At 43.3% G+C, this 26383-nt stretch overlaps 1 protein-coding gene across 1 annotated transcript; it reads left to right on the top strand.

Annotated features, from left to right (window-relative positions):
* Positions 1–302: 302 nt before the first annotated feature.
* On the top strand, positions 303–24728 carry LOC138592909 (abl interactor 2-like). The gene is made up of 12 exons (XM_069663807.1): positions 303–419; positions 6883–7050; positions 10728–10904; positions 11342–11359; positions 13050–13153; positions 17813–17965; positions 19739–19863; positions 20087–20419; positions 21032–21196; positions 21338–21418; positions 21536–21724; positions 21842–24728. The coding sequence occupies exons 1-12, from the start codon at positions 303–305 to the stop codon at positions 22015–22017; spliced, it is 1806 nt and encodes a 601-aa protein (XP_069519908.1). The 3' UTR covers positions 22018–24728.
* Positions 24729–26383: the final 1655 nt, after the last annotated feature.

Here is a 26383-nt window from a genome sequence, read left to right as displayed (position 1 = left end):
TGACGCGAGTCACCTGAACGCTCCATTAAACTGATGAGATGAAGATCTCGGGATAATTAGACACTTTGGTAACTTGCCAGACCGTTTTTTTTCATAATAGCCTTATAATTGCAGATGTTGATATAATTTGATTATAGGTTTGCTCCTTTCCCGTCAAGAGTCACATCTCGGAGTAATCCCCATTTTCCCATCTTTTCCCGGTTAACCGTATTAGAGTTGTGATATTTCCCAAAGTCCATGAACGTTGCAGGATACATCCAGTCAGCGCGCGCCGCGGCCGTTAGTAGTAAAATCATGTAAAGATGGCGGAGTTACAAATGCTGCTGGAGGAGGAAATTCCTGCGGGACGGAGAGCTTTACTGGACAGTTTTACTAACCTGGAAAGAGTCGCGGAGTACTGCGAAAGCAACTATGTCCAGGTACGAGCCAGTATTTTGAAAACCGGTGTTTATAGGTCAAGTCAAATGAAATATCGGGCTAATGTTGGGAAGGAGTGGGCGTTCTGGAGAGGGGAGTGATGGAATGACAGTACCAAGCTCCGTTATGTTACCGTTAGCTTTTGTACGAAAGGTAAAAGTCAGGATGAAATGAATATAAAAACTGACTTATTCTCTGTCTGAACAAGGAGGACCCAAAAGTCAATTCGGCTGTCAAATATTCCACCAAACGTTACCCTTTTTTGTAAAGATTTAACTTTTTACAACTGGTTTAACTCCACGCTACTGAGGGAAACGTGACTGTTGGAATGTCATGTAATCAACTGTTTTAGTTTGAAAAGTTGATATATCACTTAATCGTTTTTAAATTTCTTTATGGAATGGATGCCGAATGAAAGGGCAATGCTTGTTTATTTGTAAAATGTCTCAATGCATCTCCTACAAGGTGTGTGATATATACAAACAAGCAGGGAATCATTAAATTAAGGTGTTTTTTAATGGGAGTCTGGTCTGACACTCAGTGTGTACCATAAATCAAACAATAGGAACGGATGGCCTGGTAAAACTTAATTGTACTGTTGAAAATCGATATTGTAAGTAGAATTACATTGTTGTAATAGTAACTTGAAATATTGAGCATTTTCTTGTTTCTTCATATACTCGTATAAACACACAACGTTGCTTTAAATCTAGTTTCAAACCAGTCCATGAGCTGGTATGGATGTGTATCTGGCAAGCTTAATATTTGTCTTTGAAAGAAAATATTATTGATTTCTTTTGTGATAGTTAAAGATAAATTTTACGTGTTTGCAGCCTTGAAATATGGCCATACATGTATTAAGACATTTCTTGAAACAGTAGCAGGCTAGCACTTGGAAGAGTAGAAACTGGGCTTATAAATGCTTATGGTCTAAACCTGAAATGATAAATCACTTAGTTGTATACTAACTATTAACTGTATACTAACTATTAAAATGAATGCCAGCTATTTTGAATATTGATTAATTAGTTTGAATGTTTTTTTACATTTCATCTTCTTTAATGTAAATATTTTTGTTACGTACCTCTATGATAGTAAACTAAATATTTTCGTTTCAGGACAAAACGGGGCCATGGGAAAGACATTTTTTTTTACCACTTGTCACATTCCACATTTTATGAACCAAATAACTTCTCGTTTATTCCAGAACATATATGACAGTGTTTCTGACAACAACAATACTCCTTAATTAGAGCCATATAATGAAGATTTGAAAAGTACAGAAATATAAATGTTTAGTCTGCAGCTCAAAACCAAAATACATTTAAATTATTTGTCATATGAGACAAAAAAATGCAGCAAATCCTCATGACTAACAAGCTGGAACTATATGTTATTATATGTATGTTATTGTGACATATTTAAATGTTAAAAAGTCACAGATAAATTAATTCTCTATTGATTTATTTTGGTTATGTCTGTTTGTCTTAAATATCCAGTGATAAACACATTCAGGCGGCTAACAGGAGGTGTGATGAAAAGCTTGTTATATCCATATTTCATGTTTATAATGCTGGTTAGATAGCTGTGTACTACATCCTTCTGTGTGTGTGTGTGTGTGTGTGTGTGTGTGTGTGTGTGTGTGTGTGTGTGTCCGTGTGCGTGCTTGTGTGTGTGTGTGTGTGTGTGGTGTGTGTGTGTGTGTGTGTGTGTGTGTGTGTGTGTGTGTGTGTGTGTGCGTGTGTGTGTGTGTGTGTGGTGTGTGTGTGTGTGTGTGTGTGTGTGCGTGTGTGCGTGTGTGCGTGCGTGCGTGTGTGTGTGTGTGTGTGTGTGTGGTGTGTGTGGGCAGGCAGGCAGGCAGGCAGGCAGGCAGGCAGGCAGGCAGGCAGGCAAGGCTGTTCTGGACAACTGTTCCTCCTCAGTTGGCTCACACGCACCTGTTTATCATCATGGCCATGTTTCATATTCAGCTCATATCTGCAGCTCTGCCTGTTTTTCAGTCTCCATCAAAGAAACAGGACAAACTGAATGATTATATTTCTGGAGACATATCCAGACATATAAAGAGGATGCATCTCCCAGTGTTCCCACGTTTCATCGCTTTACTGTTTTGACTCTTTCTGTCTCTGTGAGCAGTCACGTCCTGCCCGCAGCGCCACACCGAGTCTGCTCCAGTAAAAAACCTCTTTTCTGCTTCATTAGCGTGTTCATGCTACACATCCACATGGGGTCTAACTCAGGCCTCAGTGTGTGGCCTACATCCCCCTGCCTGCAGATGTTGAGAGCTGTTACATAATCCAATAATATTACTGTTATCTTGTTTGATGGGCTAAATATTTGGGTCCAGGTTTGACCCGTGTTAAGCCCCGCTCGAGCCTTTGTTGACAGGATTAAATCTGTCTACATCTTTTTAAGATGCGCAGCATTTTATGGATAAAGTATTTATGATCTTGTTCTTTTGAAAATTACAAAATGTGAAGAACTGAGGAATCAAATGTCATTACAATAAGTGGGGATGCATAATAATATCTGCATAACCAGGCATTAAAGCCTGCATGCTGTAAGAGCTGGAAGAGGTGAATGTCTGAGCAGTCTGCACAACATAAAGTTTGCATTTAAAATAAAAGAGACATTTTCTGTGAGGAAAAATGAAACAGACTATTACTGCAGGAACTCAAGTTGTCCAATATAACACCGCCCACATCTCCACTGTGGGCTGCAGCTGGGAAAGCTGACAGAAAATCGAGCTGCTTCTTACTCAGAAAGAGCTTCTTCTGCTGCTGTGTTCGTGTCCAAGACAAACCTGGAAGTTAAGGCTGCATATTTACTTTTATTGAGTAAAACATAACGTCTCCATGTGAGTCAGAGCTGCCGTGACAGTGAGCAGGAGGAAGACCCCAAACTCCACTCATCAACGTCAGTTTTTATATATCATAACCTGAGATTTACACGTCTTTAGTAAAGCCCCTGAGTTAGCCTGTACTGAGCATGTGCAGACCCTCCCTCCTCCCTCAACACTCTCACACACACACACACACACACAGTCCCGTCCTCCTCAGCTGGTCCTGGTTATTTGTCAGCAGAAGAAGTCGTCATGTAACTCGACCTCCTGCTGCTCATTGAAAACACATGGTGCTGCTGCAGGAGGCCGGGCCCGTGTGTGTGTGTGTGTGTGTGTGTGTTTTTGTTGGAAACCATGGCGATTGGTTTTCCAGTTGACGGAGTATCAGCCTCCACCTTCAGCGTCTGTGCCAGGAGCAGATCCTGCGGGGGCGAAACGAGCTGAGTGTTTGGAAAGACGCGTTGGATGATATAATTCTGAAATTCAACGTTCAAACTGATTTAAATGATTTAGTCGGTTTTCAAACGGCTTCTTCCTGCAGGTTTCTACATGCTCTGTTGTCCTTCTACTCAACCTACCTCGTCTCCATCTCCTTCAGTCATGTCCTACATTTGTCAGAGTACCTTTGAAGTAGAACCAGAGAGGAGCTGTCTTTTCTCTAGTCATTGCAAACGCTGCAACATTTTCACACATTTAAGCAATCCTGATTATATATACAGTGAATCCATGATAATCAATCCAACTCTCGATGTTCTTGTGATCATTCATCCTTGTTGGAAACTGTTAGCCGTCCACTCAGCCACTTCCTGATGCCTTGTGTTGAGTCTATTGACCAATCAGAAGCTGCGTTCCTGACCGGAGGCTCTGTTACTGATGTGTGTGTCAGTGCTGATTTATAAGTGTTTGTACAGTGAGATAGTAATCCCCCTGTCTATCGGTGCTTTAATACGGCTGCAGCAAGTAAGACAGAGTAAATGTAATAAAGTGCAGATTCTCTTTGCATATAAAGAAAGCATTGTAATGTACACATGCATTGTAATGAGCATTTCATGGCTATTGTAGTTTTATAGTTTTTACACTTCATGTTGCATCTTGAGACTGAAATCAACCAGAAGTGATGTCAGAGGACAGGCAGCCTGCTCAGCCAATAGATGACTTTATTGGAGTGTTTGTCCCAGTCGCTCACAGAGGATGTGTGATGTGTTCTAAAAGCCTCAAAACAGCACCACCTGCACTGCAACTAAAAAAACGATGAGATACGACACGATACGACACGACACGACACGACACGACACGACATGACACGACACGACACGACACGACACGACACGATGAGATACGACATGATACGACACGACACGACACGACACGACACGACACGACACGACACGACACAATATACATTATCCTCGTAGGGAAACTTGTCTTGGAGCATGAAGTTGAGTCGTTGTTTTTTGAGGAACGTGCACACATTCATTCAGTGAGACAGAGAGCAGCAGAGTGTTCATTAAAAAAGAGGTCAGAGGAATCAGAGCGTGCATATGATGAAGATCTGATCTGATTCATCTACAGGAAACTCGTATAGTTAGAAATGAGAGAAAAGCAGCAGCAGAAGTGTGTGTGTGTGTGTGTGTGTGTGTGTGTGTCCTCAGGCCAGAGGAGGCAGCCCTCCAACTAGGTCAGTGCTAACAGGACATCAGATGTCTGACGGGGAAACAGGACAGAAACAGGAGAAATAAGGATGAAGTGATGAAGAGAGGAGAGAGAGAGAGAAAGTGATGAGGAGGGAGGGATGGAACAATCAGCGAGGAAGAGAAACAGATGGGAGACGGGAGAACAAGGGTGTGACTGGATCTGAAAAGGTTTCTAGTGTTCAGGTGTGTCTGTACCTGTGTAGAGTCCTGCTGTGAACCTCCTCAGCTCTGCCTACACATTAGAGATGGACAGGTGAGAAAGTGCTCAGAGGTTATTAAAGGGTAGAAATACTCTCTACAGTCCTGCTTTTATTCATGTACTTATCAAAGTCAATGTACAAGACAAACATAAACATAAAGAACTATATATATATTATAATGTTTATTATCACTAATGTGTAAGCATGTTTATATTGCAGCTGGTTGAGCTGATAGATGAATCGCTGTAAAAACATCGTCGTTAATAATCTGATTCATTAAAGCCGTCACATAAATATTAAGGATGTTACATGATTAACCTCTGAACTGCTGCAGAGCACAGGCATAAAGCTGCATAAACAGGAAACACACAAGTTAAGCACAAACACCTGCAAGCTGTGTAACTGTACCTGAAATGTAAGGACCAATCAGAACACAGTATTTAGTTTGTTATTTAATTAACTTCTTTCTGAGGGATCGTTTGAGCTCCGACTGGATGTAGGTCTGTGGGTCACTGAGATTGTGTGTGTGAGTGTGTGAGTGTGTGTGTGTGTGTGTGAGTGTGTGTGTGTGTGTGTGTGTGTGTGTGTGTGTGTGTGTGTGTGTGTGCTTCTGTTTGTGTTGTCTGTTGTAGTATTTCAGTGTGTGTATTTTGTGTGTGTGTGTGTGTAAGAGAGAGACAGTGGTGTCAGTGTGTTTCTCGTCAACCGCATGAATGAGTTAGCACTGACCTACATCCTGCTGCACACACACACACACACACACACACACACACACACACACACACACACACACACACACACACACACAAATCAGTGTGTCTTTCTGCTGTATGTACACGTACTGTAAACATTTGCACACATAAATAAATGTACTCACACGTGGTTACACACTAACTGATGCACACTGACAAATGCACTCATTCAAGCACACACACACACACACACACACACACACACACACACACACACACACACACACGTGGTATCTCTTGGTAAGATGCAGAATGTGACATTTCAGCAGGAATCATTGTGAGCTTCTGTGTGTGTGTGTGTGTGTGTGTGTGTGTGCTTGTGTGTGCTTGTGTGTGTGTGTGTGTGTCTGTGTGCGTGCAAGGGTCGACAATGAGCACAATTTTCCAGTAGCACTCCGGGCCAGTAACTTTACAGATTCACTGGCCCTGCCATTAAAACCACCGGCCCTGAAATCATTTGTTATTTCGATATTATTTTAACGTCAGATTTTGTGTCTCTGTTTGGGTTCTTATTAATGAATGTGTTCAATCGTGGAACTATTATAAACTCATAAAAACAGACCATAATAAGCATGTGGGTGTAAAGAGGCTTCTCTTACCACTCTTGGTTCAGCAACTCTGACACCTGCATGACTAAGTAGTAATAGAAAGATTGAGTATGTTACCCACCATTACTGACGCTGTTCAAATGTATGTTTAATCAGCGTGATCAGATCCAATCTTACCGTCTCCTACTTCCTGTGGTCGTTAAAGGTAAACAGTCCGCGGCACGTCCTGAACGGTCTGTTTATGTAGCCACAGCGCTAACGTGCACAGCCCGTCTTCCTCCTGGTTGGCTTCAGTTTGCCTTCATGTTTGAGACATTTAAAACAAACCTATTTTAACTTGTTGCTCGTGTTCTGCCTTTCATGGTTTCTTTCCTCAAGGTGTCAAATAAAATGGCGGCCTTGTTTAATCTGTGTCCTCTCTCCCTGCAGTCAGCAGACAAGCAGCGAGCGCTGGAGGAGACCAAGAGCTACACCACCCAGTCTCTGGCCAGCGTCGCCTACCTCATCAACACGCTGGCCAACAACGTGCTGCAGATGCTGGACATCCAGGCCTCGCAGCTGCGCCGCATGGAGAGCTCCGTCAACCACATCTCACAGGTCTGCTGGGAAGTCGGGAACACACTGCAACATCAGTGTGTTTAATTTATGTTCATGTTGAGTCCCAAAACCTCCAAATGCACAGGCTTTCTTCTTCTTCATGGTAAACTGAGATGCAGGTTTTCCCTCCAACATCCTGCTTTTTAACATGAAACCTGCAGGAAGAAGTCACACATGCATCCAGTCATTTATAGCTAGAGGGTGCAATCATGGGTGAAAGCACACAATATGTACTCATGTATGCATGCAGGCTCCTTCATGTTCTGCATTGGTCTCCTCTCTGAGTAAAGCCAAGTGCAGCGGCCCAGAAATCATCTCAGGAGGACGTTGATCTTAAAATATCCCCGAGCATGTCACAAGAATAACCTGTGAGGGACATTAGCAGATGAATGTGTGGAGTGTAGAAACGTGCACTCCGGCCGCTCTCTGGTGATGGATATTATTAATAACAGAAGTGTTCTTGCTGGAACGAGCTTCTCTCAGGTGAAGACTTACAGACTGAACAGAAATAGTTTAGTGTTCTGAGAAACGCAGACCGTGTTAACACCGTGCAGAGCTCCGCACACAGCCAGGTGTGTGGGTGCAGAGTGTTGTGTAAGCCTGATGACTGATGGTGATGCTTCACTGCTGGGAGCCTTCACACCTACAGGTGCATTTATTTACAGCTGAAAACACGAGGTTACTTTTCTTTGTCTTCCCAGTGTGAGCATTTTAATGCCCCTAATAAGAGTGGTTCATTTGATACTGGGAGGAAGGATGGTGATGGAGGAAGGGACGCGCTGCCTCAGACACACGAGGACACGACTGACCACCTTCATGTACCGTGTCAGTTTGATTCTATTCTTCTCTCCTTGTTCATGTCAGATTTCAGCCTCATATAATCTGACGGTGCTCTCCTCTGAGTGCAGCCACATCCCATCGTGATATTAGAAGCAGCATTAGCTCGAATGAGACCCACATGGAGCTGATCACAGTGAACCAGACTGCATGAGTTCAGACAGGAGGCAGACCCCCCCCTCGTTGGGCCGCCTGCTCCCTTTCAGCACAACTTGTTATTCAATATTTGTTCTAATTAGATTAATCAGACTTTGTTTGTTTTGCATGTGTAACTCTAACTTGGTATTAACCCACACACACACCACAAACATAGATAACAATAACTCAGTCACGTAGGTCAAATATAAAAGATAATGATGCATTCAAAAGCTCAAGTAAAAGCTGTAATCAGGGACGTCGTGATTGTGCTTTAAAAAATATTAACCTAGTAAGGGCACTGTGACAGTAACTGCTATTTAAGGTGAACTACTTAATAAACCACAAAGTAACTGTGATTTTAGTTTCAACATAAAAGACAAATATTCATCTTTGTGTTCGTCTGGTTCAAAATGTCCCCAGCTTTTATTTTGAAAATATAAGGAGGCGTCTCACAGGATTAGAGCTGCCAACTATTTTAATAATCGATTGAATCGTTTAAGTATTTAGTACTCGGGTCAAATGTTCTGGTTCTGGTTCTTTGCTCCTCTCTGACAGTTAACTGAATGTCTTTAGGTTGTGGGTTAAAACAAGACTTCATCTCGGGCTTTGGGAAACGCTGATCCACATTTTATGGACAAATAACCAATCGATTAGTAAAGAAAACCATCTTTAGATTAACCAGACGAGATGACTCTTCACCTCCAGGTGAGGCACAGGTGAGGCACAGGTGATGCTCTGCTCTCTGTTTGCTCTCAGAGGTCTGATTAGTTCTGTGCCTTCATCTTCACCCTCAGAGTTTCTCCTCACTGCTGCAGCTCTCTCCAACACTTTCAGTTTCCTCAACAAGCCCACATTTCATGCACACAGAGTGACACCCTGCTCAGTGCACTCTGTGCTCAGACTCATTATTTAACACCAGCTGAAGCGAAGCAGTGTTTTCATTGATAAAACAGGCCCACAGCAGTCCCTCACAGAGGAGCTGTGTGCTGTCTAAATGTAGAGACGTGTACAGAGGCTCGTTTTCCCCTCAGATTCAGTGTCATCAGAAAACTTTGCAGGCAGAAATAATGAGTGTGTTCTGTGAGGCCTGATCTGTGATTGCACGTCATAATTACTGCTTCTGTTCAGTCACATCTGTTATGTAGGCGACAGTTTGGTGCTGTGAGTTCACTCATAAAGCAGCACTTTGACAAGATCTTTCATAATATATTCTGTGTTTCATGCTGCAGTAATCGGCCAACTAAGTAGTTCTGTAGGAAGAAGAAGAAAGACGCAGCTCAAACTGAGGCCACGTCTGCACGCTAACAATCTTCTGTCTGATGAATCCGTCTTAAACAATGCTCATTTTCTAAACGTGAGTTTGCAGGAAGTTTCATGAGGTACTGTAAACAAAAAATACAATTAACACTTCTTGTTCCTGAGGCAGTGCTGGAAGATTGTTCATGTTAAAATGCACCAAAAATACCCTCAGTGTGAGAGCTCGGCATCGGTGTGAGAGCTCGGCATCGACGTGAGAGCTCGGCATCGGTGCGAGAGCTCGGCATCGGTGCGAGAGCTCGGCATCTGTGCGAGAGCTCGGCATCGGTGCGAGAGCTCGGCATCGCCGTGAGAGCTCGGCATCGGTGCGAGAGCTCGGCATCGGTGCGAGAGCTCGGCATCGGTGCGAGAGCTCGGCATCGGTGCGAGAGCTCGGCATCTGTGCGAGAGCTCGGCATCAGTGCGAGAGCTCGGCATCGGCGTGAGAGCTCGGCATCGGCGCGAGAGCTCGGTATCAGTGTGAGAGCTCGGCATCGGTCAGGTTTACGGACTGTTAGTGAGACAAAGACAGAATCACTGTGGGCACATAGAACAGATGATTTATAGACACGATGGCTAATGAATTAGTATGACTGACAATAGATTGAAGTTAGTAGCAGCCTTTTTAAAAAAGCCTTTGTTGTGTTGACTGACTACAAGATTGTATGTTCGGGGCATGTTTACTCGTCTGCTGCTGTCTTAAAGGTAAAAAACTTCTAAATGCTCAATAAGGTCGATCATTTTGTTTCATTTTTTTTAAGGGCCAGTTCACCGATTGTCAACCTCAGTCCTATCATGCTAACATGGGGAGCTAATGCCGTTATGGTAGAAAAAAATGCTATTTGGCTCTGTGCCTTTGGAGGACGCTATCCGCTTCTCCAGCGGGCCCTGGAAAACCGACTATGTAAAACGCGTCATCTGGCCGAGGCCAAGGAGCTCGCTAAACTACACTTCCTCAATCTAGGACGCCGCCTCCGATGTCATATCTCGTTCAAAATCATCAGGTATGAAATGTAGACTGCAGACCTGAAGATTTTTTGAAGATCCACCGGTATGTTCTCGTCGTATTTCTGATTCTGTATCGCTCTGAGCCGTTGCCTGCAGCGATCAATGTCCTTGAATGGAAAACGGTAGTGTTTCACTCCAGCGTCTCTCACTAGGCCGTTCTTTTCAGAGGGAGGGCCGCAATGCATGCTGGGTGTTGTAGGAATGTAGAATTGGGCGAAACCACGAGCTGTTTGTACAACTTTCTCCACAGCTGTGGCGCCAATTTCAAATATCATTGCTTCTATCGATGACAGAGAACACCAGCTTTGACTGACAGGAGCTTTAACAGGGGAGGACTGCTCCTATTTAACTGACTGTAAGTCAGTCTCTAACTCTCTCCTGCGTCTCTCTGCTCTCAGACCGTTGACATCCACAAAGAGAAGGTGGCGAGGAGAGAGATCGGCATCTTGACCACCAATAAGAACACGACGCGCTCACATAAGATCGTAGCTCCGGCCAATCCAGAGAGACCTGTGCGCTACATCAGGAAGCCCATCGACTACAGCGTGCTGGACGACATCGGACATGGAGTCAAGGTGGGAATAAAGATTCAGACACACATGATTAGAGATGTTTTCAGTCACATTAAGACACTGTAGAATAGAAAATGATGCAAGCAGTTTTTTTCCAACATTAGTAAGACATATTTTTGTGCAGGTGAGAGTCTACAGACTGTAGACGTGCATGTCCCTGTGCTCGAGTGTTTCTGCTCCCAGTGTGTCTCATTAAACATGTAGAGTATTCCTTGTATGTAGGGTTTACTTGTGTAGTGTAGGACTAATGTGTTTTCCAAACTGAAGAGCCACCTGACATTTAGTTTCTCACAGTCGGCGCTGCTTCACGTCCCGTCCCTGTAAACTCTCTCTGTGTCTCTGGATGTGTTTCTGTGTGCATGATGCTGCTCCGACACTAACCTGCTGATCTACCTTTCTCCTCTTCTCTCTCCCTTTTCTGCTTTCTTTGACGTGTTTAGTGGTTGTTGAGGTTCAAGGTAAGAATGCACAACACACCTGCACGTACAACAAGAATCTCACGTGTGTAAGTGAAGAAGGAACGATGGTTTCTGTAGGGACACTAACTGATTTATCCCACAGGTTAAGATGCTTTCAGACAGCATGATGTTACCGAGCTCTGTCATGCCACCTACACACTTATTTTTACACTGATCAGAAAACACAACTGTCTGTCTTATAATTAAGAATCCTGGGAGACGTCTCACCAGGAGGAATGAGTAACAAGTCTGTCTGAGACCAACGTCAGACAGGTGTACTTTCCTCCCCGCTGGTGATACTCGCTGTTTGTACGACTGTTAGGACTAAATATACTTGACTATTGCAGTATTTTATTTTGCCATACTGTGAGAGTATTAAAGAAGTATTTTTAAATAGTTTAACACACAAAGAGCCTGATTCACTAAAGGACTGCGCAGCTTTTGTTCCAGCTAAACCTGCAAATGACACAAAAGACTCCGCCTCCTTCTCCAAGCACACTCAGAGGGTTAAATGCACCTCAAAGCATGCTGCAGAGCAAACAGCGTCTCTGTGCTCCGGTGCTGTTTGCACATATTTAAATGAGTCATTGTGGAAACATTTTCTATGCAAATGAGTCTCGTGGCAAAAAGCAGCTCCAGCGCTAACATCAGCGCGCAGCTACAGTGAGGATATCACCGCCTGCAGAGAGCTGGTGTAACTGCAGAGCAGTATTATAAGGGCTGTCACGCTCTGAGGTTACACTGATCATGACGACTATTCCACTTTTGTGTGATCAAAAAATGTGTCTGTTAATCTGTTAATAATATTTTATCATTATTATTATAATCGGGAGGCCGATCAGTCCGCGGCTGTGCGAGGCTCAACCCCGGCACACACGCACACTTTGGAGCCGTTATGCAGGACGGGGATTATTATCTGGACAAGCTGCTGCACGCTCGTTTATAAAAATGAAGCTGAGAGTGAAACTAGTAAACGCCTGTCGAGTCTGGACTTTACAATAAACTGTTAAAGAGCTGCCCCCTCCTCTCCCTGCTCATCATGGATCTGTGCATGGAGCTCCGTCAGTGTGGAGCTCAGCCTGAGAGCAGAGGGTGGAGCTGCAGGCAGCTTCTCTCCACAGTCAGACACAAAACAAGAGCAAACTGCTCGGAGCTGTGAAGCTTTAAAGGTGTGTTTGTCTGAATATCATCAGAGCAATCTGCTTTGTGAATCGGACCCTGAGACGGAGCAGATAGCGGGGGCAAATGATGCGCCATGTATGGAGCTATCAGCGGCCGCAGTCCATTCTCAGTGAAGTCCCCTGAAAGTGTTGGTTCTGTTTACTTACATAGGCGAGTGTTTATTCAAAATAATTTCAAATTGCATAAAAAGTAGTGCCATTATGTTGGATGTTACAGGGACTGTAATAAATACTTGTGCTCTTGTTGGCTGTAGGTTGGCGCTGCATTCATTGCTAGTTAATACTAATGTTGCCCTGCAGGATGTGGACTTGCAGACAGGTCCAGATATGTACCTAGATGTCTCTCGGGGGGGTTGGGATGAATATGTTCATCCTCAGTCACGATTTACAAAAAGCTTTAGAGGGTTTAACATCAGTGCTGAAGCTGTGTAAACTCAGCGCCGGTCATCTTAGGTAACCTGTGCACTCTGTGGGCTTTAGTCCAGGACTCACCGTTTGTTCCTCTGCAGGTGAACGGCCAGCAGAACATGAAGCTAGGAGGAGGTCTGTCCCGCTCCAACCCCCCCACACAGAAACCGCCCAGCCCTCCGAGGGCCGGCAAGGGCATCTTAGGGTACGTAGCTAACCTGAGACACACACACGAGCACATGTTAACACGCACACACACTTTCACACCTTCTCTCCCTCTGACTTTTAGCGAGCCTCTGTCTGTTTCATGGTCTCAGGTAATCGAGTGTGCTCTGCTTAGTTCTTGTTTTGTTTTGGGGCAGACTCGTCCACCTTCACAGGAGCAAACGTGTGTGTGTGTGTGTGTGTGTGTGTGTGTGTGAACGTGCAGCAGTGTGTGTGTTTGTGTGTGTGTGTGTGTGTGTGTGAACGTGCAGCAGTGTGTGTGTTTTTGTCTCTTTTGGGAGACATCCTGCGGCGAGTGTATTACAGATTAGACCCGGCAGACAGGGATGACATCACACACACACACACACACACACACACACACACACACACACACACACAGCGCTCAGAGGAGTCACGTCATGCGTTGTGAAAGCTTGTTGTGTTCTGTCCCCTCAAACATCTAGGTCACCCAGCTGTGTCTCTCCTTCCTCCTCCTCATCTTCATCTTTGTTTCTCTCTCTCGTTCTCTCTTTACGTTTCTTTCTCAGCTGTCTTTCAGTTTCTGTCTCCAACACTGATTTTACTGATGTTCATCTCCATCTTCATCTTCCTCTCTCCGTCTGTCTGGCTGAAACATGAGGTCAAAGGCCAAGTTTTTGTCATTCATAGGAAGAGCTTTAGGAAATGTTTTTTATTTCCTGGAGAGCGTGAGATGCGATGCTTGGTACCATTCATCTACCTGCTGTAGAACAGGTATGAAACTGAGACAGCAGCTAAACAGCTTATCTGAGGATAACAACTGGAAACAGGTGGAAACAGCTGGCGTGGCTCTGTCTGATGGAGGCATTGTTCTGTGAGGAAATAAAAGGAGATACACATTTGACTACGGTTGTTGTTTAACCTTTTATTAACTAAAAACTCACTAATTTAAAAAAAGCAGATCGTGACGTGACGTGATGGTCAGTATCTGAGCCCTCTTTGTCTTTAATCCCGCCACACAAACACACAGGTGTGTGTAATGTGCTAATTCCTGAAAGTGATTAAACCATGAAAGGAGAACAACATGAACAAATAATAGTGAACAAAGCATATTATTAGCTTCTACAACCGTGTACCCGATCACATGAGACATGTTACTGGCTGCAGACGGTCGGCTTCTGTAGAGCTCAATAAGCTCAGTAACATCCACTCCATCGTCCTGCTGCTGTGCGGAGCGGGCCATCTCAGTCTGTTAAATAGCAGCGTGCATTGTCCAACAAAGTGACAATTGCATTCTTCACACACACAAGTGATTACACACTATAAAAGCACAACAACAGTGGTGGCGGAGTTAAAGTCATGTAATCAGTGTGTGCATGAATACCACATAACAACAGAACCACACACGACCTCAGAAAGCTCCAGCTACAGTTCCCTGATTAACATGAGCAGCGACTGTTGGAGTTTCCCCTGAATGAAGCCTTAGCTCGGCCCTCCAGCGATTCCCTCGTGCGTAATCCTCATCATAACATCCACAGGACCGCTCGTGAACGTTTAACTGTTTAAATAAATAACTGCTACAGAATAACTCACCATTTGAAAAGTCATCCAAAGAGAGGGACTCCCACAAACTCTCCTCTCGTCCCACATCAAAGCCACTCAGAGGGGCAGTTACTTTATTTTATGCATGTAAATGCTCCATGTACACTTTAAATGTCAGGAACCAAACACTTCACTTATTGAATCAAAACTAAATCAAAGTGTAAATATTAGACATAATGTAAATAGTCCTTCCAAATTCATTTAAATGAGTTAACCATGTAAAATACTGGTTTACATATTAACTCAAGTTATTACATGCTGACTAGATAAACATTAGAAACTACATGTAGGCTCCTACAGCTGTGTTAAAGCTCCTGTGAGGAACTTTGGGTTTGTGTTGATTGTGGCGCCCCCGGTGGACAAAGCCGTACCTCTGATCTCTCTGCTGATTTTGTCCTGTTCGTGCTTCAGAGGTGGTTTGAACAAAATATCTCCTCCTGCTCTCTTGAACATTCATATGTGTCACTCACTTTAAATGTTTGCCCTGGAAAGTGTTTCAGTTTCAGGCATTCAAAATGACTATGCAGAAATAATCAATCTTAAAAAGGTCGTATAAAGAAATGAAAATGAATTTGTTTCACAACCAGAGAAAAACTCAAAGGAGCTTTAATCAAAGAAACATCAGAGGCTGATTATAAATCATTGAATTATTTCTTTAAAGTATGCACATCTTAGATCATACGGTACATGTATAGCAATTATAGCAAGCATTACACATCTGTGTAACAGTAGTGGTTATTATGTGAGGCCGCATAGTGTTCTGTAAAGATGATTTTATCTGAGATATAACATCCAAATCAATAAGCTTTACAGGCGCCGGTAGACCAGGCTAGCTGTTTCCCCTTGTTTCCATTCTTTATGCTAAGCTAAGCTAACTGACTGCTTGTGTAGCTTTATATTTACCATACAGACATCTTACTCTCTACTTCTGACTCGAAGCACATGAACATACAATCTAAATACATTTTAAAGAATTCAATAATTTCCATGCTTCAAACAGTATTTTGGGTGTGTTGTTATTTCTGTGTGTGTGTGTGTGTGTGTGTGTGTGTGTGTGTGCAGTCAGAGCCAGCTGGCCTCTCACCACCTGAGCCCCCTGTGGTCTCTTTCTTCCTGTTTCCTGTCTGTTACCTGCTGATCAGCCGGCTGTTTGTGGGACATGAATCTTAATTATGTGTCAGATTATCAACCTGCTGAAAGTGACAAAAATACCTGAAGATTTAATGTTGAGTAAACAGAGACGAGATATAGAATAAGACGAGAGAGTGTTTGGACTTACAGGGCGGAGTGAACAGAAGCAGCTCAGAGAGTGTTGGAACGGAATCAAGCCAAGTCCGCCTGTTCCTGCACCACACACACACACACACACACACACACACACACACACACTCCCACACACACACACACACACACACAGCAGTGGGTTGGCATCACACTTCAGTCAACAGGCCAAATCTTTCTGTCATCACACACACTAACAACACCCCAGAATCCCACTCGCACAGGATTTTCACTCGTTCTTTGTTCTGTGTAAATCTTATTTTTTCGATGCAAACCACGGACATGCTGATTGTTAATCAGAGGCCGTGTGCATATTAAGCTTCTGCAATGTTGACTTAACTCCAGTGTGGATGCTGTGTGTCTGTGAGTAAAAGCAGGCTTTCCTGTTCCTCCGGATATTGAGGGAAAGTCTCCTCCCGCTGAACGTATCAAACCAACTGCTGTGTGTTTTCATCCTCGGGTGATGTTCCTGTGTTCTTCTTCTGTGATGCTGGAGGAGCTAAAATCCTCCAGAAATACACCCTGACCTTTAAATGTGACCTTAACAGATGTTTGTGTTCCTCCTACAGAAAGCAGGAGGAAAGAAAACAGCTCCCGCTGAAGACATAAATCTTACATAATGATTGACATCAGGTGTTCTGCTTTATGTTTGTTCCCTGCTGCCTTAAATCCATAACTTTGTATTTCTAACTTTTTTCCCCACAGACATGTCAGTTATGACTTGAATATCAGCTCTTTATGCTGGTGTCTGCTACAGATAATAAGCTACAGCGCCCTCCTGTGGCTCCTCACACACACTACCTTTAATCAGATGGTCTTCAACAGAAACGATTACAATAAACCTCTTAAAATAAAGAGCAGGCAGAACTACATACATGCATCTGTAAAAAGAAACTGTGTACAAGTAAATACACATCAAAGTTAAACTACTCGGCTCAAACATATTAAGTAAAGATCAAGACAATCCAGAGGCTTAAATTAAACCAAGGAAGCTTCATGTCCAGGAGAGAAACACATGATGATTAGGCCCAAAATGAAAATCAACATTATTTTGATCAATATTGAGATCCCATTTATTTATTAATTTTAGGGACTTTTTTTATTGTACTTTCCCATTTAAATAAACAGAGCAACACGTTCAGCTCCATTCTGTGCTGCATTCAGGCTCATGTACAAATTTAGCATCAAACTAAGACTTAAAATCAGGACGGGGAGCAGCTCGTTCCTCCCCTCGGCCTTCACACACTCATCATGCTGCACTTTGAGCTGTTTGTTCAGCTGCTTCAACAAGTTAGTCGTGTTGCTTTGCGGCGCAGACGCAGGTTTCATGTTTATTGATTATTGTTTCTTCTTAACATCACTGAAACCTTGTTTCCTCTTCCTCTCTAACCTGCCGCTGAGAGGTCGTTGCTCATCACATGACCTGCCAGCTCCCCGTAAAGTGAAGCCCAAGCCTCGCCCCCTGGGGGAGGGGCTGTTAGTTTAGGGAGCGCTTGGTTTGATCTGCAGCAGAGTTTTCTACGGGCGGAGCATTGTTTCAATCATGTTTATTTAATCGTGGAAAGACAAAATCATGATCTGGATTAATATTAACGTGCAGCCTGAGTCGCTGCAGGTTGTTTGAACAAACCTTCAGTCACTTTGTCTGAACACAATGTCTTGCTCTCCGATGTTGAACAGGTCTATCGTCATGTTGTATGTTCTGAACAGGAAGTGCTCCCCCTACAGGACAGATATCAACTTGCCCCTGTCCTCTAATTAACCCCGTCTCCACCCTCACCTCCTGCATATACAGGAAAAACTCCCCCTACAGGACACTGGAGCCAGTGCGCCCCCCAGTGGTGCCCAACGATTACGTCTCCAGCCCCACCAGGAACAATATGGCCGTCGGGCAGCTTCCCAGTCCGGGCCGCACCGCCACCCTCAACCATCGACCCCGAACATACAGGTAGACGGGTCAGAGGGTCTACATGGCTGCTGGGCGAGACTGCAGAGCATCTTTACTCCGCCAACACATCGCTCTTTCTAACTAATGCTTCCATTCGTGCTTTTGTTCTTTATATTTCTGGCTGATCTCATCACATGAAGGAAGGTGGCCGAACATGAGCAAACATTATGGGAGTGTTTGAGTTGTAACAGGTTAAATGAACATGTCTGTAAATCACTTTTAAATGTGCTAACAGCTTCCGACAAATCCGGGCTAGCTGTTATCCCTGTTCCCGGTCTTTATGCTAAGCTAACTAGCTGATGGCTTCATATTTACTGCACAGACATGAGTATTTTTAATCTTCTCATCTAATCTGAAGTAAATTATACAAATTGTCAAACTATTCCTTTAAAGCCTTATAAGATTTAGTTCCCTCAATGTTCTCTGTGGATGTTGGAGGCTTTTATTTTGAAAATTTAAGCAGGAAAATATCTGAGATTTCCAGTTAAGTTTCTCCAGAGTCTTTGCTCATCAGTTCTCACCTTTCCTCTGGCGTCATTCTGAAACGTGGCTTCTTCACACCTCCTCCTGCTTCGGCTCCTCGCTGTGAGATCTGCTGCTGTTCAGAGTCTAGCTCTGCTTTCATCCTCACAGCATCAACTAACAGACTTTATGCTCATTCATCAGAGTTTGAAGCTTTATTTTCACCGCTCTGCTGTTTCTGGCTTTTTGTTTTTGACGCTCTGCAACAGAAAGGAAGCGATGAGTTGAAACCCTGAGCTCTTAAATTCAGCAGCTGGTTTATGTGTCCACGCTTATTTAATTTTCATTTATGGACACGAAGATTTTCAGATTTCTTTGATCCTTTTGAAGAATTTGGTTCCAAAATAAGACAAATTTGTTTTCCAAATGCAGAGGCTCTAGATATGAACATTTCATGCTACACACAGTTTGTATGTTTGTCTCACTTGCAGCTCTTTGTACTTGTTAATTTAAAAAGATTAGATGCCTGTTGCACATGCAGCTGATGAAGCTTTATTTCAAGCAAACATCAAGAACATTTTAAAACACGTAGTGAACTTAAATATCCAAATAATAGAAGCATCAGCTCTTCTTGACATCAGATACATCCTCTTTAGTATGAACCATCTATTTCACTTTATTATTTACTACCATATTAACGTATGTAATTATTTGTAATGGCATAATGTACTATATGAATCACTGAAGAAACCTGGACTCAGAATGTAAGGAGGGAAATCACTGCTCTCGTACAGACTGTTTCGGCATCTTCCCGTCCAATCAGCACCTTCGTCTGCTCCTGGTTTGGATCAGATTCCATGTTTGCATCTTTTCAATGTTTCATTGCTTCTGTTTCTGACTCTAACTCGACTCACTGCTGCTTTTCTTACAGACATCGCTCTGCTTTTATTTTGATATTTCTGTACATGAAGCTCACTTCCTGTCTGTTTTATAACCATCGCTTCTTTATTCGTGCTTCTGTCCATCTCTCCTCCTCTTTTCTCCTGTCTTTCCTTTTATATCCTCTCGTATTTCTCATGTCCTTTTCAAAACTTTAAAATGAGTCAACGTGTCAGGAAAGAGAAAATGTTCATTTAGATAAAAAAGTTTCATTTAAAACATCGAGAAGACACGAACAAAATCAAAAGTAAACTAAAGAGTATTTTCTCTATCAGTTCTATGTTCCACGGACCGCCCAAAGACATTCTGTTTACTAAGATACAATAAGCTACAATCACTGACGTGTGTGTGTACCTGTGTCTGTGCACGCAGCGGTAGCAGTGGGGGCAGTCACCCCAGCAGCAGCAGTCGGAGCAGCAGCAGGGAGAACAGCGGCAGCGGCAGTGTGGCCGTTCCCATCGCAGTGCCGACGCCCTCCCCACCCTCCACCTTCCCAGGTAACACACACACACTTCTGCACGTGCATGGGACACCTACACATCCACACTTTGTACCTTCTTTCCTTCTCGTTGTGTCCTTCCTGATTGTATGACGCAGGCAAACTGCGGCGTGCACTCAGGAAGCTTCTCTTTGTGGCCCACATTTGAAGACGACTGAATGACCCTTTACACCACATTAACAGTGCATTGTTTGGATGTTATGCTTTCCTCCTCCTCGAAGTTTCCCCGACTACTGGACCAGCTAGCTCCTCCTCCACTGCTCCTAACTCCTCCCCCTCCCCCTCCCCGACTCCCTCCTCCTTCTCCTCCTCCTCCTCCACCACCACCTTAACACAACCCAACGCCCCGCTGCCACCAAACGCACCCTCACAGCACGCTGACTCTTCTCCTCCACCTAAAACACAATCAAACACACCTGCCAACTCTTCCCCGCCCTCTAACCCCGCCCCGAGCACGTCCGAGGTCCAATCAGATGCTTTGCCTGCAGAACTGTCTCCTCTCCTTCCTCCTGCCCCTCCTTCTCCACTCTCCTCCTCCTCACCACCTGCTGAAGGTGAGTCTTCTCCTGCGTCATGAGTCCTGCTCCGTCCCGTCCTTCATCCTTGGTTTTATTTGCGTCATTATCACAGCCACCACATACGGCTCGCCTCGATATGTGCAGGAAACACAGAATTAGATTATGTCTCTCGGAGACAGTCGAGTTTTTAAGAGGACACCAAAACACTGAGTAAGAAGTCCTGAGGGTGAAGCTGACCGGCAGTAATTTATACTTTAATTCCTGAACTATTTTTCTCTCCTTTAATAATTTAAAGTTAATTAATTTTCACCCCTCAGCAACAACCCGTCACCTGTTTTATAACATGAGGTGGTTTTATTCTGAGGAGCTGCACAGACAGAAGTGTTAAGAGCCTCACACACCACACGCTCAGTCTGTGATGTGTTGTTTCACTCTGCTGCTTCTTCATCTGTGGTTGGTGTTCGGCTCAGTGTCAGACTCATGCTGCTTTCAAAGAGTATTGTACTTACAGGATGCATCATACTGTGTGTGAAGGAGTGGGTGGTTAAGAGGCCTCGCTGTCGCTTCTTAAAAAGAGCCGTTAAATCCATTTATTAAAGAACTGACCTGATTTACAAACAGGTCTGACCTCTGACCTTTCTGCCTCAGGTCCCATCGTCCCTCAGTTCTTCAGCATGAACCGGCCTCAGCCCCGACAGCAGTCTCCTCAGGTGGGGGGGTCACTGCCGTACCGACGCCCCCCCTCTGTGACCGGTCAGCCAATCATAGCACAGAACCAGGTCAACGGAGGTCCCTACTACAACCAAAGCCCAGGTATGACTCCTCCAACCGGCCTGCGGAGGGCTCGCACTTCTGTTGGGATTGTTAACATACAATGATAAATACGGCGGTACATTTTTATAAGAGGAATAAAAAGCTCATAATGTTGGTAAACTCTGGTTTGTGTGTCTGCAGCGTCCCCCCCGCCCCCCTCCATCCTGCAGTTCTCTCCTCAGCTTCCTCTGATGGGTTTCGTTGCTCGAGTTCAGGAGTCCAGTGAGTGAAAACGTTTTAGATGAAGCTGTGTTTACTGTGACTAAGAGAACGTCTAAAATAAAGTCGGTTTATTTTTACTCTTATCTGAACGTGTTATCTTCTTTCTATTTCCTCCAGTCACAGACACGTCTCCTCCTCCTCCTCAACCGCCTGCTTCTGAGAGCCAATCAGGACCCGAGGAGGCTCCGCCCACTCCTCAGCCCCTGGAGGACGGACATGAAGAGGAGGACTCGGCGGTGGTGGAGTACAGCGACCCGTACGCTGAAGAAGACCCCCCGTGGGCCCCCAGAAGCTACCTGGAGAAAGGTACGCTACAGAACCCTGTGCTGCTGTGTGCTTCTACTCTGTACACATTTCATCACGTCTTCACAGCAGCGTTTAAAACAAAGACTTTTAATATGTTGCTGTGTTTGCCCCCCCCAGTGGTGGCCATCTACGACTACTCGGCCGACAAAGAGGACGAGCTGTCGTTCCAGGAAGGAGCGATCATCTACGTTATCAAAAAGAACGAGGACGGCTGGTACGAAGGAGTGATGAACGCCACCACCGGCCTCTTCCCCGGGAACTACGTGGAGTCCATCATGCACTACGCTGACTGAGCCACTCTGTGTGTCTGTGTCTGGACCTGTGTCGTCTCACATCTCCGTTCAAGGCTCTGAACCAGGACGGGAACGTTTGCTCTGCTCCAGTTCTTGTTTCCACACTAACAAATCACTAACATTTTACTGTGAGTATGTTCTACTGTCTGAGCTACATCTCTCTCTCTCTACCCATAAGGCCTTGCTGACATTTAGGGGTTCCATGCAGGTTACACTGCAGTCTCTTGTTGGAGCACTGAGAGGCGTCCTGATGTTGTAACTTGGTGTGACGGTGCCATGTAGACGCTCAGAGAGGACAACATGTTATAGAATCGAGGTTTTCTTTTGATCACACAAAATAATCCTCACAATCTTCTTTGAGTCTTCTTTTTGTGATCAACAGACAGCAATGTATTAAAAAATGTCCTCTCTGGGCCTCCGTAGTTTTGCCCATTCCATGTTGGGTTTTCGTTCTCTCTCCCCTCCCCTCGACCCCCCAACAGATGCACAGCTTTTTCCCCTGAAGCAACGACTTGAGATTATATTTAGCAGTATGAAGAAGCTGTCATGTGACACATTTCTGGTTTGATGCCAGATTAGAAAAAGAATCAGAGGAAGCTATGATGACGCCACTTTGCACTCAACACTAAATTCAGAGACTTTCTTTCTTCGTGTTGTTGTCCTCGTCCTCTGAACCGCTCCGTCCTCAGCTTGAACAGGCTGATTCGTGCTCTCTGTTGGGCTTGAAACACGTTAGAATAACCTCAGAATCAGATATGCTGTATAACTCCCCGGGGAGGTTACAGTTATTCTGACTCAGAGAAAGTGTCGAGAAATATATGGCATGAAATAGAAGTAAGCAAAAACGTCAAATATGTGCTTTATATGTTCTATAAAATAAGATTGAATGCTGAGAAGTGATCTATGGTGATTTAAATAGGAATGCCAGGATTCAATCTAAAAGATTTTAGGCTCTTATTGTTGGTCAGTCATGAAAAATCGCTAAATATAAAAAAAATAATATATATATATATAAAAGCCACTGCGGCTAGATGACGTCCATATTGACCCTCTGAATCTACAAAGTTTAGTTAGGATTTTAAAGTTTACTCTTCCCTGTGTCCTCGTTCTGTTGACCTTTGCCTTAACTAAAACCTTCTTACTTTCTCCAGAGCCTTCTTTATCGAGAGGAATAAGAAGACTATGATAGTCACAACAGCTTAAAGCAATAACATCACACGTCCCTCTCTGGTGTGAAGTCTGTAATTTAAGCTTCTGTTTGTTTATTTAGGGCTGAAAAGCACAAGTTTTTAAAGTGGTGTTAAGGACAGAAATAACCTTAAATACATGTAGAGCTCAGTTTGGAGGAAGACTTTTATTTTGTAGTAAAATCCAACATCTCTGAAGGGCCGTTTAGCTTCTTCGCCAGCATATTTCATACATGTTCACAAAGTTACCAGTAAAGATTGAAACACTAGTTTAAAGATAACTCTACCGCTCTACCACACAGCTGTGACAAAGGTTCCCTGTGGAGTTCTGACCACTCGGAGTGCGATGGATGTTTTTGCAGTGTGATTGTTCTTTTGCACACAGGGACACATTTACCTTCCTGCCAGTGGTTTCACATCATCTCACTGATCCACATGCATTGGTAACAGGTCTATACTGTATGAGCAGCAATGCTCCAATAAAGACAAGTTAGCATTGATGCAGGCTTAACAATGCACTTTTAAATGGAGACAAATCAGCTTGGTAAAAGTTTTATGGAAGGAAATACATTTAAGATCTTTGTTAGAGCTCAAAGCAGACACTCGGTGTGTTCTGGTGAGAAACGCTGAATGCAAACACAAAAAGGGCACCCTGAAGTTTAGAACAATGGACTAAATCCAACCCTCAACCCTGCTGTGGAACAATGCTAGCATGCTAACACGCTAACCTAAGCCTGCAAACATAGTAAACGTTCTTTCTGCTAACAGCATGTTAGAATAGTTATTGTTAGCATGCAATGAGATGGTGAACATTTAGAAATCTTAACTGAAACGCTGAAATCACGTTTTGTATAATTAACAGTTCCCATATTTTGACGTCTGGTCAGAATGAAGTCTTCCTCTAGACATCCAGAGTCATATCGATCAGTTTATATCATATTCCCCACGACACACACACACACACGAAGTCCTCCTCTGATCTCTGAGCCTCGTTACTCGTCGTGTTTTTTAGTGAAGTGGACCTGACTGAACCGCCTTCAGGAGAGTTTGGACCTGTTTCCAGTTTTAAAGTTTACAGTGTGTTTGCCTGCATGCCTGATATATAACTGACATTTTTATTCACCATGTTTTTATATCCTTTTTGTATTGTATGTTGTTTTTTATAGTTTCACCATCATGCTTTTGATCAGCTGGAGGTTGTGATGTTTCTGTTCAGTGCTGTTATGAAGGTGGATATTTTGTGCCATATATGAAGGTGTGTGTGTGTGTGTGTGTGTGTGTGTGTGTGTGTTAAAGAGTGTGTGCCTTGTGTGTGAACCAGTATGAACCAAACCTTCCTTCCTGGACCCTTGTTGTGACTATGGACCTTAAAACAGTGTTTCTTTGTTGTACCGTGTTTAAGAGGCATTTGACCACACAAACCAGACTGTGCCATATTACTTTGACAATTAGCTAACATGAGGTTTTGTTTATTGTCCACAGAGGACTACTGAAGGGGAATGCTCATGTTTAAACCTGGGGCCAATTTTTGGGGTTCTAAATGACAAAGACGTACCAAAATATGTGAGCAGAAACGGACGTTACATCGCTCTCGTCAAGGACACCAAACTCAATTGGAAAAACGTTAATTTTACCCCACAGAACACAGGAGTTGTTGGTGTACCGCTGTTGCGATCGCTTAGTTAGTTTGTGTAATTGTGTGACAACAGTGTCTTAAATGGTTAATTTGGATTCAACACAATATTTGTTTAACGCTCATTAACACAGAAAAATGTAACAGATCCAGGCAGCACTAGGTCAGCAGCTCCTGTGTTCTTAGAGGTAAAATTACCGTTTTTATCAATGGAGTCTGGTGTCTTTTAGTGGATATAGAATATGCTGCAGCCATTACAGCCTGTTTCTCTGCTGCAGGCTGAAGAAATCTACTGGAGACATTCCAAAACTTTATGTACCTTTTGATCATTTGGACCCCAAAAGATACATATATATAAATAGTGCCAGGTTTTAAAATACTACAATTACCCTTTAATCGTTCTGACCTTGATGAAATGTATTGTGATGAAATGTTTCAGATATTCATGTACCTGTTAGGACCAACTGTAATAACTTGAGTAATCATCTGACATGTAATCTAGCACCATCATCAGGTTTATTCCGAACACTTCGGCACATGCTGGTTTTTGTTTTGCCTGCAGTTTCCCTTTAAACCGTTTGGACTGAATAATGAGATGATCTGTCAAACGCTACAGACGACTTCTCTCAGGCTGATTTTACCTGGAATCTGCTTCAACTCTCAACCTGTAGATGTTAAACCTCTGACTTCACCAAGGTTTTAAATACTGACAAATCTATTGTTTTATGTCCTCTGTTTCCCATCATCAAAGAGAACTATACAAAGAGTTCAGAATAGAAATACTTGACATTCCTGGATAAACTTGTGTTTCACCAGAAGGTTTCTGCGTCTCATCTTTGCCCCTTTCAAATCTTTTATTTCATCTTTTTCATTGCGACTTATTTGAACTTAACCTGTAGACAAAAAAATTAGAGATAAAATCCTTTACCTGGATAGTTCTTCCTCTGTGTTTTGTTCCTCAGTCTGCAGCTTCTATCTGGTAGAACGTGACGTCTGGAGAAGTTTTCAAAGTGAACACGACTGAAAGCACACCAATCTTTTGTAAGAAAGAAAAAGTGAAAATATGAAGTAAATGTTTTAACAGCTTTTCTGTGTTACTGTCTCTTATTTCAATTTTACCCCCAGAAGCAAAGCCTCATGGGAAGTTGAGTTGTTGAGAGAGGATTTACAATCTGTAAATATTTTATGATTTATTAAATGTGGGAAGTATCACTAGGAGTAATACATAAGTAAGCCTTAAAATCAGACATTTTAAGGGCTGCATTTAATTTCATCAATGATTTTCTTTCTTAATATTTTGTCCATTCAATTTTAGAAAATAGTTTTAATAAGTTTCCTGACACAGAGGAGTAGGAAAAGCAGCAAATCATCACTTCTGAGAGGCTTGAATTTGGATTTATTTCTTGAAAAAATTACAATTTCTCGTCTCATAATTGATTATCAAAGTTCTGAGTTACAGTGACAGACACTGATTAATCATCAGACACTATGTTACATTTACCAGCTCATTTTCATTTAATCTAAACATATTGAAAGATTTATTATC

This window comes from Semicossyphus pulcher, unplaced genomic scaffold (assembly GCF_022749685.1).
Source record: "Semicossyphus pulcher isolate SPU_LCO1_2020_fin unplaced genomic scaffold, fSemPul1.0.p SCAF_15, whole genome shotgun sequence".
NCBI lineage: Eukaryota > Metazoa > Chordata > Actinopteri > Labriformes > Labridae > Semicossyphus > Semicossyphus pulcher.
This window is presented reverse-complemented; position numbering and strand designations above follow the sequence as displayed.

Coding starts and splice junctions, on each gene's coding strand:
- LOC138592909 (XM_069663807.1), top strand. CDS start 303: ATGGCGGAGTTACAAATGCTGCTGGAGGAGGAAATTCCTGCGGGACGG. Junction 13,154..17,812: donor GCCGGCAAGGGCATCTTAGG/GTACGTAGCTAA, acceptor CTGCATATACAG/GAAAAACTCCCCCTACAGGA. Junction 21,725..21,841: donor CAGAAGCTACCTGGAGAAAG/GTACGCTACAGA, acceptor TGCCCCCCCCAG/TGGTGGCCATCTACGACTAC.